A 19,808-nucleotide genomic window follows, 5' to 3' on the forward strand; every position below is an offset into this window, starting at 1 on the left:
GCTTAGCTATCTGTCACTGCCAACATTCAACAGGATATTAACACACACACCCGTCAAGACTAAATTAAATCTTCGACCACCATTAACCAGACACGGTCGGGAAAGGTCAACCAATTCACCTCACAGTCTACAATAACTTCTGAATGAATGCTTTGAGTAGTCATAGCGAAAGTGTTAGTGAAACTTTCAGTATTCGTCTGTGGCAGTTTGTGATGATTTTATCGACCCAGAGGCAATCTGTTCTCCAACTCAGCAGCCTTTTCAGAAACTCTGAATTAAAATTGATTTTTTTTAAAGACTCTCGGCTCCCAAATGTCTTCAAATTGCATTGAAAGTTGGAAGAGCAATCTGATACCAAAATTGCGATTTGTCATGAGGAGAACATAAAGCAAAGAATATCAGAAAAATATCAGAAGCCACTTTATATTGAGGGAAAAGCTAGTTTAGAAAGAAGAAGAGTGGCTATAATTACATTCTGTGAAGAGGCTGCATAATATATGGTTATTTCTCTGTTTAGTATTTAGTTTCACACAGACCATGTTATAACTACTGCACTGACTTTTATGTTCCTGCCAGACCATGATACATATGTCACTTGAAAACTTCAATTACAAATTTCTGCTGAAACCTCTTTGAGAAGAGTTTTCATAGCAGACATTTAACTTTTGACATTGACTTCCAGTTCTTTTATGGTGACAGCCATATGGTGGATACAAGATGGTGCAAGTGTAGTGATGTGTTTAAAATGTTACTAAAAACTATTTTGCTAGCATTTTGCATGTTTCTTTTATTTCTGGAACCACTATGATCCACAAGCACACACTCGTTTAATGTGTAATGTCCTCAAAAGTTCAGCAAACCACTTCATCTTATTCAGTCATGTGACAAAGAGAAAAGATAAGAGTATAGAATCTAAAACAGGTCATTATAATAGCATAAAGACCTTGCTTGCTTTATGAAAGCAACACAATCTGCTCATTCTGCACACACATATGCAAACGTGCATGCACACACACACGCCTGCTGAGTGCAACCATTCTTATCAGCATCAAGTTGACAGCAGGGTCAACGAGGGTCGTGACCTCTGATCTGAGCCAATTGGCCTCTGACTCCTGTCACTGGGAATCAAAGACAGAAAAGGTTAAGACGTAGAAGAACAGAGACACTAAGACATAATCCTACTGGTACACGCACACACGCGCACACACACACTGAAAATGTCTGCATGTGAATGGTTCCTTTATATTGTCCTTTAAGTGTCTGCCTGTCCATATTTGCCTCCGTAAACATCTGTTTTGGTTTGTATAATGCTGTAATGCTGTAATGCCATAATGCGTGTGTGTGTGTGTGTGTGTGTGTGTGTGTGGTAGGTATTTTTATCCATGGTGAACATTAGATTAAAGGCCGCTGGTCATGGGAGTTGTGATGGACCTCAATGTGATTAGAGCAAATGTGTGGCGTGTGATACAGCTAAGAACATTCCTGCATTGTACCACACACACGCACACGCACGCACACGCACGCGCACGCACGCACACACACACACACACACACACACACACACACACACACACACACACACACACACACACACACACACACACGCACACGCACACGCACACGCACACACAGCAATGTGTCTGAATGGTGGCATTATCATGAACAAACACACCTGCACACCAGCAAAAAGACCCAAAATGGATGCCAATCCAAGATGAAGCTTCTGTTTGTGCTGATCCAGCTGTTTTTACAAATGTTGAGTGAATTTTAAGCACAAGAGTTACTCCTAAATTTAAGCCGTGTGAGTTATGCAGTAAAATCAAAACTAGTTTACTACATCTTATATTAAACCATTTTCACATGGACACGTGTTAATAAGTACAAAAGGAAAAAGAAACAGCAAGCTAGTCATTATCTCAGATTAAGCCCAGACGAGGCAAAGCAAGACTGATTTTAAGTTAATGATCAGCTTTGTGTGATCATTATCTTGTACTGCATGGTGTGCAGTGCAGACATAAATCATATGATACACAATAGAGACTTAATTACAAGTTAATTTAATTTACATAAATAGTTCAGCAGCTATAGATGCCAGTATTCATGGCTACACTGTAAGGATCAGTCGCAACTGACCAGCAGCGACCTGTTGTCTCTGCTGCCCAACAGCCTTCAGAAGCCGTTCAGATGGAAAGTCACTGACAGAAACGTGTAAAAGAAGTAAAGGTAACTGATGGCCTGGAAATAAGCTGCTGTAAGGATTTCTCAGTTGTTTCTACATGGCAAGCTGGTATCTGCTAAAATAAACATACAGTAGTTCCGGTCAACAGTTTAATATCAGTGCTCAGTATTAGGTGGCAAGTAACCATAGCGACAGCACTTGGGATTCTCAAAAGATGGTTACTGGCTGCGTGATGCCACAAATATCCAATACTCTCGGAACGAAAGTGCACTATTTTGTCCAATAAAGTCTGTAGTTCCCTAAGTTAAGGCCCACAACTTGTCGGTAAAGAGAAGAAAAGAAGAGAGTTCCACCTCAAAGTTTTTCTTACAGTGATGTCTGAGATGTCTTCATGCGGGCACGAATAGCTTTGAGCTGAGCTGTGACTGACAAGGTGAAGCTGGCAGCCAAGGTGCAGCGACACCACCAACAATAGAGACAATAGAGGAAAGCAGTGAGACAGAAAATCTCTGCTAAGTATCCATTAGGTCAGCGCTGCTTTTCCATGATGGCATCACAAGAACACATCAGGGCTGAGATGACGACAGGTAGGATGTTTGCTTATTTGGTCAGCAAGCAGGAAGTGCTGGATTATTATTATTAGCAGTGACAAGTTTTAGGGAAGAAACTTTCCCAACTTTACTGACTTGCAACACATAAAATATAAGAAAAGTTCTGTAAGCCTTGCAGGAGTTGGTATTGGCACAGTAAAATGTAAGTGACAGATACGGTACAAATGAAAGAAAGGCTGATAAAAGAATCAAGTCTCTCTTTCAATCGTTGTCTCACTCATGGGAGTCCAACTTTGTTATTTTACTGTGAGTTATTCTTGTTTCCACATCCAGGCACACAACTTTTTGCTGCATACACACATACACACACAAGCTAAACTTACCATTAATCTATCCAATTATTCTCACTCAGCCTACAGCATGGTCCATGTGAGCGTGTTGGTAAGCTACATTTCTGTAGTTTTGTTTCTTTGCCTGTGTCTTTGTCCGTCTGTTCGTCTACTCACCGAGCCCCAGGGAACTTTAGCTGTCTGGTGCAACGTTCCCAGGGGGAAGACTTTGTTGGCTGCGCCACCAGAGGGGGATGATAGTGGCGGGGGCGAGGAAACCGGGGCACATTTCCTGTGGAAATGGGGTTATCACTTCACCAATTACTGTTGCAATTACAGCAGTAGGCCTGCAGAAGCCTGGGAACAAAGCCTATAGGCATACAGATGGGCACTCGTGAAGACGTGCACAAAATCATTTCTGACACACATGTCGCCATGCATACGAGAGTAAAAAGTCTCTTATGCCCAGATCACACCACACTACATTGTATCTGTCTTTCAAGATGTGTGTGTGTGTGTGTGTGTGTGTGTGTGTGTGTGCTTGTGTGTGTGTGTGTGTGTGTGTGTGTCTGACTGTGGGTGCCTTCCTGCTGCGACATGTCAGAGTGCACATTGAACACGTTAAACAACAAAACTCTGCCATTCTGCCTTTCCTCATGAGATGGCCCTGGATACACAATTTGTTGTCTAAACACAGAGAGCTCATTTTAGTTCCAGAGACTTCAGATCGGACTTTTTTTAAATAATGGGAATTATTTTGTGACCACTCAGATCTATCCTGGGGACCCCTGACTGTTGCAAGGCTTCTGTCCCTATAAAATAAAAAAATTAACATAAATATAAATTCATTCATTGATCACAAATAATAATAATATAATCTCTACTTAATGCTTCCTAGTTTTCCACATGCACTCAAATCTTCACACACACATGCCCATAAACACACACACATCACATACCACAGCAACATTATAGCCAAACACACTACAAACTCTGTCTGGACTGTGTCACCGACAGACCAGACCCACGTGGATAGCTTGACCTTCGACCTCAGTGCGTATGATTATTCATCATCATCAGACTGCTCGGCCTACACTGCATACACACACGAGTCAATTCACTGTTTTTTAATGATCTAATTTATTTTTTCATCGTTATTTATCTAAGAAGGTTCGCTGAGAACACTCATTGTTTTCTAGGCTTCACGTTCACACAGTTACATACGGTCTCATGTGGGAGCCGCCCAGTGGAGAGCAGTGCTTGTGGTTAAATGCTTTGCCCGCAGCTACACAGGCAGATGTTCTTGATGAGGAGCAACAGCTCTTTCTCATTGTGATCTTTCAAATGGATTATAGAGTATGAACACACAATATTCATTACTAATCCTAATTTAAAAAAAAGACCAGTCACCATCTTGCCTTCAACTAGAAGTCAATGTCAGTTTCCTTAGACCATTAAGGTAATATTTCTCTAACTTCAGCCAAGTAAAGTGGTGTGTTTCCATCTTACCAATACGCTCATATGCCGCTGAGGTAAAGAAACTTGTTGCACTGAGAGGAAAAAACCTCTGCAAACAATAACCTAATTTGCAACAAAAACATTGTATCATCTCACGCCTGAGGTCAACTTTTTTTTTTTTTCATTTCCCAGTTCCAAGAAAGATTCTGTTGCTCCCCTTACAGAGAAGTCTTGCAAATGTTATTGCAATCCATTCATAATTGTGTAATGTAAGTAGTGGTGTAGTGTAAGCGTAAAATATAATCTCTTTGACAAAAATGGCCAAATATCCAAATATATAAACTTGACTTAAGTACCACATCTGTCCGTCTTACTGGTGGGGCTGAGATTTGAGGTTTAAGTTGACTTGCCCAAGAGGAAACAATAGCTGTTAGTGGCCTGGACTGGTCATAGATACTCAAGAAAATCACTCCAGACTAGTGAGTAATTTAACTATATAAGAGTTAAGTCAACACGTTGCTGGAGATTCTGTATCTGCACACCCATTAGAGAGACTGCAGTCTTTAAATTGTCTGTGGCTTCTACTTCTTGGCTCAGCCTCAAAGCATGTTAGACATATGGTATGCGTCATGGACATTTGCTTTGCCAAATGGGCAATAACGATATCTCTACATCTTAAAAATGGGCGACCATAAAAAAAAGTAGCTGTCCCGTGAAGGTTATGGATACTCATGTTGTCTACAGTGAGTTCAGATTTACATTTACAATCAGCTTTGAGGGTCAAACTTATGACGAATCACTACATTAAAGCCTGACCAGATGATAAAAACTACTATCTGTCACTGTACATCCTCTCTGTTTTCAGATAAGTCCTGGCTCTATTTAAACAGGAAAAGGAAGTCTGACTTCCAACCTTTTGTGGCACTTGTCTGATCTTTCCATCACTGACAAAACAAGGAGAATCAAATTCTTGTGGCTTCTTCTTGTTTACGCAGACATGGGAACGTCAGATCGCTAACACCAGGGGTTATTAAGGATCAGATGTTTTGTGACCATGTGTCCAGAGTCTACTAGATGCCAATTTCCTTTAAGTCATCTTAAATATATCGATAAAATTCACTTTCTTTGCAATCATTGTATAAAAAGTGACAGCTTGAATGAACCTCTGATTATCCGCTACATGTCTACACCTTCACACTCTCATATCCTGCGTCTCCAGCCTGTCCTAATCTACAGCTAATGAGGTAAACTACTGGTTAGAGTTGGTCTTAGCACTGTTGATCCCGTCTACTTCAGGCTTCCAGCTGGCCCTAAAGTCAAGTGTATCTTTGTGGATTAAATTTCCTCATGCAGCTAAAGCGAAAGGAATGCAGTGAGAAATATATGTCTGCACAAAGCTGAAAAGAGAAACAGACGTCCACTTCAGAGTTAGTAAAACTTTTTCCGGCCAATATGACCTAAATTATACATTTAAGCTCATAAAAAAAAACAAAAAAAAACAGTTGGCTACTTTTTTTTCTCGTTTTTACTGCATTGGACTTAAATCCCCTGGCCACTTGTGCACAGCACCTGAGTAATAGGAGGAAAAACTTTTCTTGAGTGTCTTTAATGTTAGGTAAAGGTAAAGGTAAGAAATGCTGACACACAGTAAGAGCCAGGGAGAAGAGGTGAGAAACTCAGCTCTAGATTATTGACAGCAGAGCAGATTGGAACAAATGAATACTTAAGGGAAATGGTAGAAATATGAAGCTTGGGGTTTTTTGCTTAATTACAGGCTTCAGGCTAAAGATAGCCTCTAATATTAACACCAGCAACCTCTCGAGGGTAAATTTACAGCATGTCCACTGTTGTCAAGGGCTGTTGTTGCCAAAACAAGGGGTGTAATTAGACTCCTTTCACCGTCTCTGTCCAGAGAGGAGAAAACCCCCAAGTACCAAGCCCCTTAATTGAGAAAATGTTGTCAAATCCTGAAAATATGCTGGAAAACTTACTTTAAACAGAAAAAAACCTGCGTTACTGCTATACTCTCACCAAGTATTCAAGTATTCAAACAACCTGCACAATAAGGTCGTCTTCCAGAGGAAACGGCTGCCTTACTTGAGTTTTTTCTATAGTGTGGGATGAGCAAACAGCTGCCGTTTGACTTCAATAGTGACAAGCAATGGTAGCACCACCGTTGGGGACTGCTTCCATTAAAATTAATAATAGAGAATAGCCTGATTCTGTGCCAGATAACCGTCCCAGTGAAATCCACATCTCAGCAACATCCCAGCCCTGAGCCTGAAAAGCACTGGCCTAGATAGAAACAGATCTGAAAGAATAAATGAATAATGAAATATCTCTTGATTTTTAATATCACTCTGAAGGCTTTTGTGCTTTATTAGTACACAGAGAGAAGAGAAAGGTGAGTGTGGGGAAAGAGCAGAAAGATGTACAACATACACCAAGAACCAGGTTTCACTTCTCAACCTCAACACCACAAAGAAATGTATTAACATACAAGGGATCAGATAAAACTTTATTTAAATTAAATTTAAAATTAATATAGACATCCTGGTACATGTTGCTGCTCATCTGTTGAGAACAGTGTAAGATTATAGTTTCATCTAAGTGCAGGTTTCCTGGACAAGGAGAAAATAACAAGCTCTTTGAATCAGCCCATCCCAAATACTGTATGACAGAACATACAACTGCCAGCTATTTATTTCAAAGTTTAAGAGTTTTTGTATCGAAAGCAAACGTTTTTGCTAGCTAACCTAGAGGCTATGAGGAGAGCGCTGGAGCAGCAATAAACTGTTATGATGAGGTTGACATTTTTGATGTAGCCTTTAAAATTCAATTAAAACAGCTGAAGTGTTGGGCCTAACTACCATTAGTGAATAAACATTCAATCCCCTTTACAGTGAAAGGGATTAAAGTTGTACCCGCATTCATTTCAATCTGGCTTAGATGGAGTGAAATGGTGGCCAAATCAGCTGACAGCTTCTGGTTTGTGTGTCTGTAGGCCACACAGCTACACAACAACCTTCTACTTTATTGAAAACAGCCGGCTCGTCTGGGTTTTCTATAAAATAAATTGTTTATGGCTCCTTAAATTTCAGTTTTGTTGATGGGGAAGTCCGGTCAACACCTTGGCATTAGGCTTCATAAGGTAACAACATGCAGATATGAAAGTATTTGAGGGTATATTCAAACAACTGCTTCTATTTATGGAACATATTTCTTTCTCTGAAGAAATCTAAATTGAATTTTACAAACACATGAGCAAACATGCATCTGGACACTAATGAACTAATCTACTGTGCAGTATAACCAAGCAATTTGCATGCTAATAGCATGAAATTGAAAAGGACTAATTTACATTTACATTATAATTTGGGCATATGTCCAAAAATACACTGCGGGGAAACAGCAGGATATGTTTAAATGCCTGGATTACAACCAGCGCAAGCAATCAGCAGTATAGAGGTCAAAGGTCAAAGACAATGTCTCCACTCATACCAAACAAACCCATATGATTCAATTCAAATATTCCCCAGTGACTGATTAACATTAAATGTCTATCGCAAACCAATTCACAATGTGAATGTTGTATGAATAAAACATGACTCTCCATGTGGGGAAACAGATTCACACTGACTTAATAAACCATCCAGACCTCCTCTGAGCCGTTCATGGGCTTTTATTCTGTGATTGTGATGATGAATCTTTATATTCTCATGTGACAGTTATGAGTTTATGAAGTAGCTGCAGGTGGGAGTGTGACAGCAGTTACGGTGGTTGTGTGTGTTTGTATTTAATGAGTATAGGCATAGCGCCTTCCAATGAATATGCTTTTGTATGTTTACATACTCGTTTATCTGTGTATGTGTGTAACTTTGTATGACTGTGTTTGTTCAGGTATACTATGGCACTTGTGTATGTGTTACTTAATAAAGTGTGTCCAATGTGATTAGTTCAATAGCTCTGTGTGCAGTATGGCTCTATACATGTTTCAGCTAACGCTTGAGGGAAAGTGTCCCTTTTGTGTGTGTGTGTGTGTGTGTGTGTGTGTGTGTGTGTGTGTATGTGTCTGTCTGTGTGGTAGAGAGACGGTATCACTAACTGCCATCTATCATCAAGAAAATCACACTGCCCTCCACTGAATGGCTGGGATAATGGACTCATTAAACTCAAGTGTATGTGTGTGTGTGTATGCCCTCTACTGCATATGGACAACATGAAGTTTGAGTGAATAACTGGGATAATTTAGTCATTAAGAGCGAGATGGGGGAATTCAGGAGGTAATCAGGCATGTATTTAAGTATTTAAAGCTGTTTTTTTTGTTTCAGACACATGGAGTTGTCTGGTCAGTCAGTCTGATTACACTTCACCAATCAAAACAATAAAATCAATCAAATGAATGTCTGATTACCTCTTTCTCTATCAGACTTACAGCTCTGAATGTTGAGTATTTTAACTGTCTGTCAGTCTGTCTGGTTATGATGTCAGTTTCATCTCCACTATTTAAGTTTATAACCTCGAAGAACAGCAGATGGGAAAATTTCATGCTGTTTCCCAGCAATCTGCTGATTTGTATTCACTGTTTTTGCAGCACTCATGAGATACACATTTTAAAAAGAATTGTTAACACATCCCAAGATGTCCTGACTTTTAGTCCCTAGTCAAGCTCCAACAACACTGGATGTCACTTGAATCATTTTCTCAGATTTGACAAAGCTCCTCTAGAGCCATAGAAGACATTATACACGTGTTTCAAAGGCTGAAGAGTATTCCCTGTGACATGTAAAATCAGTGAGATGATACTTTGAACAAAAACCTAAATGTTTCCCCAAAGATTTATTACTATATTTTATTTTCTGTGTTTTTCTGTCTCTTTAAGATTTTTCTAGCGGTAAGCAGGTCCTCCATTTTGCGCATTGCATTTTAGGACATTAGTACAATCAATAACAAATACAAAGTGAATCAAGTCTGCTCACTGACATCTTACTGAGTGGATATATATACAGTTACGTTTTTTTTTTTCAGAGTGAAATGCATTAGATCAGAATCAGAATCAGGACATAGCTTCAGTCTGATGAGAGCCTCCCTTCGAGTGGTGGGTTTAAATAAAATAGTTCACTGCTGCTGGCAGGTGAAACCTTTCTATGTCAAAAAAGCCTAATTTTCAGCTTGATGGATTTCAGAGTTTTTACAGTGTGGTTTTGAACGTGTTTCAAAATCACAGTGGTTGGAGCAGTTTCTCAGCCAGTGGAGGATATTAAAATGTGAAAATCATCTAAATTATTAGGCTTTTAGTCTGCAGAAGTGTACATTGCACGGGTTTTAATTTTCCAGTATCATGCATTAAAAATGTTCTCACTCCTACGGATTGTTTGCTAGCATGAGAGTGACACAGCTCTATTACAGTACTGTGAGTTAAAGTGATGTGTTTATGAAATATTAACTGGTAATTTCTGTGTTTCACATTGGTTAGTAGATCCTCATACTGTTCTTTTCGTCTTCTGTGGCTGTTCTCTCATTGTCATTTGTTTTTCTTGCTTTACTCATCATTTTGCTGCTGCATCACTTCAGTTAAATAACTGGGATGTTTTGGGTTTCCGCTTCACTGCTCTTTATAGTAGCCCATTTTCTTTAAAAACAGGAGGAAAAATACTTCTCTTAAATGTCTCTACCGGTTTTTGAATTATTTGTCAGCTACGAGTTCAAGAGATGAAAGACAATCAAAATGTACAATGGCTCTGAACTGCCGAACTACCTCAGAGTCAAAGTGTTTAAGTGGAACTGACATCCTTTTCTAATTACAGCGATTCCACGACAAAAAATCTCCTCCATCTGTCTCAGAAAATCCTCCGTGATGATGAGAAGGGAAATGACCACAGCATGAAGCTCCCACAGAGGCACGCACACACACACACACACACACACACACACACACACACACACACACAGACACACATAAAAGCATTGTAGTGGACATGTAGCCCACTGCAGTCCCTACACACATCACATCATACATTTTGTTTTTGTTGTCTTTCCGAAGATGAGCATACTGGCCACTGTAGATGTACAACACACATAAACCTCTGTTGTTCAAAGACATGAAGAATACACAACAAAGGCGGAGGTGGGCAGAGATACTGGAACTGAAACAGCTCTATTTAGATACATACACACACACACACACACACACAAACTCATACCTTCAAATAACTTAAACAAAACTACATGCACATGTACCAACACACACACACACACACACACGTAGCTCATGTGCTCGCAGAAACACACACAAACACACTGCTTTAGCAGCTCTTCACATTTTCACATTCAGATTTCATTAGAGCTAAATTCCCACCTGGGAGAATCCAACAAGGTTTCCCTTCTCCCTCTCTCTGTACTTTCTAGGTCATGGATGGTCGACTTCAGCCTTATCACATCTACTTCACAGACCCTTTGTGTTTGGGCTTATGTAAGGATGTGTAATCAGTCGGTTTCTTACTCTACGGTGTCTCTGGTAAACATGATTAAAGGGAGATGAGTTTATCTCACCCTAACTAAAGGACTGCATGCCTCAAAAAAGCTTTTAATTTGAGGACAATTCACTGTAAATATGGCTGAGAAGGCAAAAGATCAAATCCCAAATCCTGTGTTAATTAGAAGATGCACATCTTTGCTTTCTCATTACTTTTGACCGTCACGTTTGTTATACCCCAACAACAAAACACCCAACGTGGGTCTTAAATCCTGCCCGGTTTGGGGGAGACGACTGATGGGTCTTAATGCTTCAGGACATCTCAGAGGGCCTCAAACACAGTGTCCATCAAACCTTCCTCCTATTCTCCGGTGAGGCAAACCCCACCCCACTGCTGGTCCCACAAGGTTACAACAAACACCAACAAATAGAGGCTTGTGCAGCACTGCTTCACCCCTTTAAAAGGACTCCAATTCAACCATGCGTAAACCTACCAATGCGAGAGACTGCGCTCCTTTCAACACTGGCATCTTGATTCAACAACATGTTTACGCAACGAGCTGCACAATGGCAACTAACAAGCGCATGAAGAAAAAGAGGGTGAACCACACCAGCATACCGATGCACAAATGCGTTCTCCACCACAGTATATGAAAAAGAAATTGCTGGAATTTCATATTTTACTTGATAGAAGTTGTGGTTTTCCTTTCCCCTTTTTGAGGAGGTTCTGTTGTGTCTGTCTGCAGGCTTTTTCCAGCAACCTCTGCATGGATTTTACTGTGGTGGACAGATCGGCCTGGGGCCAAGAAATAATTAATTTGGTGCTTATCTGGATCTGGGAATTCTGCCATCAGATAATTATTTCTTTGTTAGCCATAACTGAAACTAACAGACAGAGACACTTGATTTCAAATCCTGAGGGGGCGTCTGAGCTGTCAAGAAGTCAGTTTATGACAGGGAGGATGTATTTGGGTGTGAAGCTTAATTGTCAAATTGTTTCAAAGATGTTGGCAACGGATTTGATTTCGACAGGAAATTAAACTAAAGCCAATAAAGTAGCCCCCCTATCTGCAGTCTTGTTGCTATCATTATGCTTTGTATCTGCTTTGGAAAACATTCATATTGATAGCACTTTAATTGATATTTCAGCCAATTAATTTCTGCCAAAGAAGCTGTAAGTAAAGGTCTTAATGGATGATTCCCATTTTTTGTTAATGCGTGGGATCTGGGAACAAGTCTACATCACTAAAGAATTTAAATAGGCAAGAAACATAAGAGGTCTGACAATCAGAACTCAAAGTTTTGCCCAAATTATTTGGAAGAGAAAACAAAAGTAAAAGGTCAAATTATCATCAAACTGCCCTTAGTAAAACATCACCACAGATTATAAACCAGCGGCTCCTGGTTCAGGTTTGACATATGCTACTTATATAGTTGTTTTTCAGTGTAATAAGAGAATATTAGCAACAATTCAGGTGCACTCACTTTCTGTGTCACTTACAAATAAAGTGATTAAGATAATTTGGCTAAAGTGTGTTATTATTGTAGTAATGTCCGCATGTTTCCGGATCTCAGCAATTACTTTGGTGAGAATGTTATTATGATTGAAAGAAATAATGGACAAAACTATGAAAATGAGAACCAAGTTAGACTTTAAGCTGTCTTATAGCACTGACTGCCCCCCCAAACTGTAATACACTGTAACTATTTTAAATGATGAATATGTAATATGTAATCAATCCTGTGATGGACAGACAAAATGAGCTCTTAAATTATTCCACTTCTTAACAGACCTCATGGTAAGAGCAGAAAGTGAGGTGGGCGGCGAAACTTGACTACTGGAGAAAGATTAACTCAATACAGGTGATTACAGAGGTGGAGGGAGAGAGGCAGTGTGGGAAAGAAACAAAAAATGGCAGATCGAGACAGGTAGAGAGACAGAAAGGCAAAGGTATAATTTGTGCTGCACATATCGCATAACAGTGCGTGGGCATTAATAGCAAAGGAAAGTAAGAAAAGTGAAAAAATGGAGGCTGTGTGTGATTTCTGTAACCTGCATGTGTAGAGAATGAGACAGATGTGTTAGACAAAGTGAAGACAGACTTGAAACACACACAAAAAAAGACAAATGTTGACTCTTACCGGAGTGTGTGAACTGTAGTCTTGGTTGAGATGCTCTCCATGCCCCCGTTAAGGTGGCCCCGAGGTGGGCTAGCAGGACCACTGTCACCGGCCAACACATCCTCCTCCTTATCACACACACACAAACAAACACGCGCTGAGTCCAAGTGTGAGTTCAAATCTGCTGAATTCTGACCTAACAAGTGCCAACACAGTTTCAGTCAAAATCTCAGTGTTGCATTCAGGTGAAGTGCTGAATCCCAAACACACACGCAGGGATACACACTCTCAGTCCAAAGTGTTGCACTGAGTTTAAGTCCAAGTCACAGGGATGCTGAATCCAAACACTCTTACAGTCCAAGTGAGTCGGGGCTTGAGTAAGTCCAGATCCTGAAAATAATTCACCGCTCCTCGCAAGAGGGTAACAGCACTCACACACACTTTACCATCTGTGTGTTTGTGTGTTTATATATTTTTTTGAGTATGTGTGTGGGCTTCAGAGATGGAGGGGAGAATGTATTCCAAGAAAAAACTAAGTCGTCTCTCTGCTGCCTCCTCACAGCTTGACAGCTCTCTTCTGTTCTGTCTCTCGTCCCCGCTCCTTTCTGCATGTGACTGCTCTCTCTCTCACTCTCTCTCCCTCCCTCCCTCCCTCTCTGGGAGGCGGAGGGAGCAAGATCCAAGATGGTTTTGGCCAGCCTGCACACACACACACACACACACACACACACACACACACACACACACACACACACACACACACACACACACACACACACAAATGCAGGCACGCACGCCTATTCACTGCTCTGGGAAAACCTAGTTAAAGTGGAAATGAGAGAGACAAATCAGCTTTCATCTTTATTCCCATTTTTCTCACTCTCATTTTCTCTGTCTCTCACTTCCTCTCTTCCCCTCTTTTTCCTGTTGCACTTACTCCCTCACTTAATCTTTTTCTTTCTTTCTTTCTTTCTTTCTTTCTTTCTTTCTAATATATTACACTTATCAAACCCAGCGAGTACTCTAAGCTTTACAAAAGGCACCCTAACAATGAAAAAACAATACAAAACTAAGTTAATAATAGAAATGTAGATCAGGTAGCAAGAATAAAAATGAGAGAAAAGTACAATTCCAAATAAAGATTAAAAAAAAAATGAGAAAAAGAAGAAGCAGAAGAAGAAGAAAAGTAATCTGTACATGCATACCTCAATACACACGTACACAGTCATAAAAGAGACTTTGAATGAAAGTGGGTTTACAGAAGCAGATTAAAACAATATATTGAAGTTGGAAGTCTGGGTTCGTCAGGCAGATCAGGGTTAAGGTGCCCAGCAGCCTCAGGACCCAGGTTGTGTTGTTGATAAAGGGGGTTAATGACTCAAGAGATATAATCTAGGGCCATGCCATGAAGTGCATTAGAAGTAATGAGTAGGATCTTAAAATCAATTCTAAAACAAACTCTCTTTTTCTCTTTCTCAGTACCAAAGTCTCCTCCTTGGCTCCTTCTCATTATTTTCTCCATTTCCACTCCCAACCCAAATGCAATCATTATGTAAAGCTTGTGCCTTCTTTCTTGCTCTGTTATTGTCATTAGATAGCGGCTCACTGGGGTACGAGAGCGCAGGCTGAATTTTTCACCAGCTCAAGTTCAATCACAGGCTAGCGGGGACAATTTATTCATTCTCTGGGATAAATAATGAATTTAGGTTGCGCGCAAATGAGCAAGTATATACTCCCTCCGAGGACTTCTGATTCGTAAATGATTTATTCTCCACACTTGTTTGCTATTGTATAATTAGTACAGGGTTTTTTGTAAATATGACCCAGCAGTTTCATTATGTGATTAGATGTCCCGTAACCTGGTGTTTACACAACCTCATACAGTTTTTAATTGGATGAGGGCAAATCTGGTCAAACCCGCTCGTTAATTAAGTTAGCTAATTATTTAACGGAGGGAGAGGAAGAAGTTGTCTCGTGGTAATACAGGCAGACTCACCCTCCTTTAGTGATAACCCTGTGCCATGCTGCAGTGATCTTTAGCGAGATGCTACAGAAGCTTCATGTTTTAATAATTAACATTAAATGCTTCTGTTGTTGAAATCAGCGGGCTCCATAATCCCCTAAAGACAACATGTTTTTGCTCAATTTCATGACCAACACCATTATTATTATCATTGTTAGTAGTATTAGTCATTGTTGTAGCCTTAATCCTGATCCCAGGATCAGCTGTCAATCAAACAGTGTCGATAGTACTGTGACTGTTCAGTTTCATTCTCTGTTCAGGAAGTTCCTGTAGGTGGCGCTCTTTTCTTTGGTATAGTTATCCATGCTAATACTAACCACCCAGGCCAGTTTTTAGGTATTTCAGACAAACTGATAAAATACACCAATCCTGTGCAGCAGACAGACAGACCTACAGTGCCGGATACTGTGTGTTTCAAACTGCAAATGTCTTGAGTGTGAACGGGCTGAACTACTACTACAGTTATAAAATGGAGGAAGATCCAGAAACTAATGTCAAAGAACTACAAACGTTCTTTGTGAGTATTCATGTTTGCTTTCATGTTGCGGTTGTGCAAATTAGGAAGAACTGACAGTAAAGTGTAAAGGTTAAAAGTATTTTGCAATAATACTTCTGCAATAGCAAAGCAGGAAACAGTGGACACTGCAGTCATCATTTGAACATGTGAGTCAATGAGTCACCCTTCGCTGCCTCTTGTTGAATGTTTTATAATCAATATAATAATTGTAAATCACCTCAATTAATAAAAACTTGACACATAATATAAGGCAGCATTGGGAAAGGGAGATTGAGATGAAAATACCTCAGGAGGTGTGACTACATGTCTGGGGAATTCCTCCACTAATTCTCATACCTGGAGGAATTTTTGTTGGAATTTTTTGACTCGGTTCTTTATAACCACTGAGCAGAAATCCAAATGAACTGGGACCCAGTGCTCTTGCTGAAGGGAGCGTGGATCAATATGGATGTATCATTTATTGTATCAGTTATTCCTGAAGGTTTGAGTAAAAGTGATCTCTACCTGCTTCAGATTTTTATAGTTGAGTGCAAAAAAAAAAAACTATTACCAAACGCTGGCTTCAGAGAAACCCCCCGATTAGACCTTTTTATGGGCACTGTAGTACATACGCTCCATGGATGACTTACACCCTCCATCTACAGGAGGCAGGGATGAAAAATACTGGATGGGACCTTCAGCAAAACTGAATAATTAAAGGACCAGTGTGTAGGATTTAGTGGGCTCTAGCAGTGTAATTTCTGATGGCAACACCCTTGCCTCACCCTCTCGTTCCAAGCATGAAGCAGAAACTACGGTGGCCACGAAACCAGTAAAATGCCTTAACTACAGCCACTGTTTGGTTAATCCGTTCTACACTAGTGGGATACTCCATAGAGGAGGACAAGCTCCCCCTTGAGATAAAAACGTCTCATTCTAAGGTAACACAACTATTATTATTTTCAGGTGATTATACACTAATTAAAACCTGTGAATAGTAGATTTAATTTCTGCCAATAGACCATTCTAAATGTTTTTTCTTTCTCCTCCTTGACTTTAATACGAGGCAGTAGCGCAAACAAAACTTCATAATGGTTGCAAGTAACTGAGAACTGAAATTGTTTTAAGAATCTAATAATGACTGCATCTGAACTGTCCACGGTCCCATACTCAGGGTTTCTGCAGCTTTCAACGGGTTCAATTTGAGGGTTTTTAAGAACTTTTAAGATCATTATGAATGCAATATAATCTCTAATTTACATCGATACTGGCAATAAAAAATACAAAGGATATAAAGGAAAATCTGTATTGGCTCCATGTTGGTTTCGTTTTGTAGTTGTAGCTGTAGTTGTTACAGCATGATCAATACAAACATTTAAAGGCAAGACTTAAAAATGCCACTTTATCCAATCAATTTTAAGACATGTCAAAATCATATTTCAGACATTTTAATACCTAAAATTCTGATTATTGGATTTTAAACTTTTTAAGACCCTGGAGAACATTCAACAGTCATTCAGAAGTACTACCTTAGCAGCAGATTCTTCTTGGGGCCAACAGGACAGAAGGGGTTGAGGTTGCTGAAGCTGCCATGTGCATTACATCTCTGAGCAGGAAAGATGGAAAAGGTATAGCTCAAGCAGTAGGTATAAACAGTAGGTATAAATCAACCACACTGTTGTCGGTCTAAAAACTCCAAATGTCATCTTCATCTTTGTCACTGTAAGCACTCGCCATTAAACTGACTTATTGTACTAGGACCTACTAGACTCTCGGGTCATTATGACAGGATCATTAGATGCTCTTCAGCAATCTTACCTGATCAGTCAGCTTGTTAATTACAACTAATGGCCTCCCAGCTGGCTTGAACAAAAAGCCTGGGATTTCTCTTTGATGAGTGACCTCAATTAGTCAATTAGAGTGTGACCTTTGGCGGCAGAGATCATTACTGGGCTCTCTGCTATTCTCCAAATAAACACATAGAACATCTATTAACTAATGCACATTCCCTGTGTTTCATGGGTTGAGTGAGAATGCATCGGTTAATGGGCACATCTGTTATGTCCCCTTTTTAAGCTGATTTGAATCCTAAGATCACTAATTCACAGTGTATATGATAGTAATGGTAGTCAAACTGAACAAAAAGTATCAATTTGGCTGTTTCTCAAAACATAGGGTAGGATACATTTTTAAGATACTGTGCTGGCTGTTTCATTCAATCATTATTGAATAATTAATGATCAAAAATCAATGATAAAAATTAAAGTCCCTGTCTGAGGAAGTGGCTGTGGAGAGAGAATCATTTCTTTTACTAACTGATAACTTTTTCTTAAGTTTTATCTAACAAGCACCCATAAAAGTGGGATTCAGTAAACAGTAAACAGTAAACAGGCTTTGTTGTATTAGAGCTGAGAGTGATAGCAACATGTTGTCTCCTTTACAGTCAGCAATGAAAGAAACAGCTATATTTGTATTATTTGTTTTATAAGACTGATATCTTGTTTAATAAAGAGCAAACTGACACAATACCAGTTTACAATAAATAAAGGAAATATTCATTTTAAAAATATGTGAAATAGTCTCGTAGGTAGGTGGTAGGCCTCTGTGAGACTAATACTGTAGCCATGCTAACTGTTAGCTAATACAACAGTGTTTAATCATAATTGTACTTATTTTTATATTGTTTTAAGTTCACACACTGAGCGATATTTAGTTTACCATTAAATAAAATCCAAGATAACATTATGTGACAAACAAAATCTTACCAAAATGTGTCTGTGGTCCCTGGCTATGTGTGCCTTTAAGTGATTAAACTATCTGGGACTATTCCCTCACACAGGTAGGACTGTGCTGCCATCTTACGTTTCTTCCCGCCGCTTACCTGTTTGGACTAATGTCGAAATCCCGCGAGACTCCAGGAGAGTTCACTTATATCGTATATAAAAATGGTCACTGTACATTTTTAATTTTTGCTTATGTTAGAAGTCTTTCTTCACACCCAAAATGAAAAATGTTTAATCCGACAACAAACTCAAACTAAAAGTCAAAGAAGAGGAGAGGGAACTGTTACTGAGTCTGACTGAATTCAACAAATTAAGATGTAATGTCAGCATTATACCACCAGAGGTCAGTGGGAGATTGTGTAAATTCAGTGTACACTAATCAGAGATGTTATACACATATGAAATATTTAATAATTTACTTTATTTTATATTAATAATTCAAATATGTTTCAGATATTGTATTTATACAAGCCTACAAAAGTAGTTGAAGTGGCAGCAGTTGAATGTGAGTATATCTTTCGGACTCTGCAGGAATTATTTTCCCTTTTTCTAGGGAAAACTGGGGAAATAATATTGGTCTAAATCTAAATCTCTAGAACGAAACTTAAGATAACAGCTTCTCTTGAATTAATTCTAGATCCTAATTTTCACTTCACATGACCCTCGTTAGCTGCTGTCAATCACACAGTCCAAAACTAAGATTTCAGGAGAGACTTTGCCCTAGAGAGACTTCAGGTGGTGTGAAGGACATTTAGGTTCTCATTTCTGAGAATTCTTTCAGATTTTATTTAGAAAAAATATTCTTCAAAAAAAAATTTTGTACATTGAGTTTGTAAAAAAAGAAATTATCTGAAATGCCAAATCACATTAATCCACCCTCTCCAGAGTAATGGGTTAATTGGTTTCATAGTGTTAATTTTGTTTTATGATATCTTTTTACTGTAGTAGCATGCCCAGGTTAGTCAGGTATAATCAGAATCAGAGTCAGAATCACTTTTATTGGCCAGGTATGAAAACACAAACCAGGAATTTGAATTGATTTCAATATAATTGTCATTAACATATTGCCAATATCGGCCAATAAGGTTTATTCCCAGAGAGTCGTTTGGATTTAATGTCACTGACAGATGTGGTGGAGTTGATGACAGGGTGGAGTGAGTGTTTTGGAGGGTGTGGGTCTGACCGTCCTGCGCGCTCCCGTCATGATGTGTTAGAACCTTTTGTGTGGGGGCGCGGCTGACGGGAGCGCGCGCGGTGCCAAACGGTAGTGAATCAACAGTAAAACAGGGACATTACCGCCGTGGTTGGTTAATATCAAAAGTTGAGAAGTTAAATAACAGCTGTTTTTTGCGTTCATCCGTGGGAAACACAAGGCAGTAGGTCGGGGCTTTTT

At 39.4% G+C, this 19,808-nt stretch overlaps 1 protein-coding gene across 1 annotated transcript in view; it reads right to left on the minus strand.

The window, feature by feature from the left end:
* Positions 1 to 13,708, minus strand: part of sema3h (sema domain, immunoglobulin domain (Ig), short basic domain, secreted, (semaphorin) 3H) — a 58,144-nt gene extending 44,436 nt beyond the window's left edge. Inside the window, exon 1 of the mRNA XM_051425234.1 lies at positions 13,135 to 13,708. Coding sequence (XP_051281194.1) covers positions 13,135 to 13,234 — 100 coding nt within the window. The 5' untranslated portion in view covers positions 13,235 to 13,708. The remainder of the gene's footprint in view (positions 1 to 13,134) is intronic.
* Between the last annotated feature and the right edge of the window lie 6,100 nt (positions 13,709 to 19,808).

The sequence above is a fragment of the Dicentrarchus labrax genome, unplaced genomic scaffold, assembly GCF_905237075.1.
Source record: "Dicentrarchus labrax unplaced genomic scaffold, dlabrax2021, whole genome shotgun sequence".
Taxonomy (NCBI): domain Eukaryota; kingdom Metazoa; phylum Chordata; class Actinopteri; family Moronidae; genus Dicentrarchus; species Dicentrarchus labrax.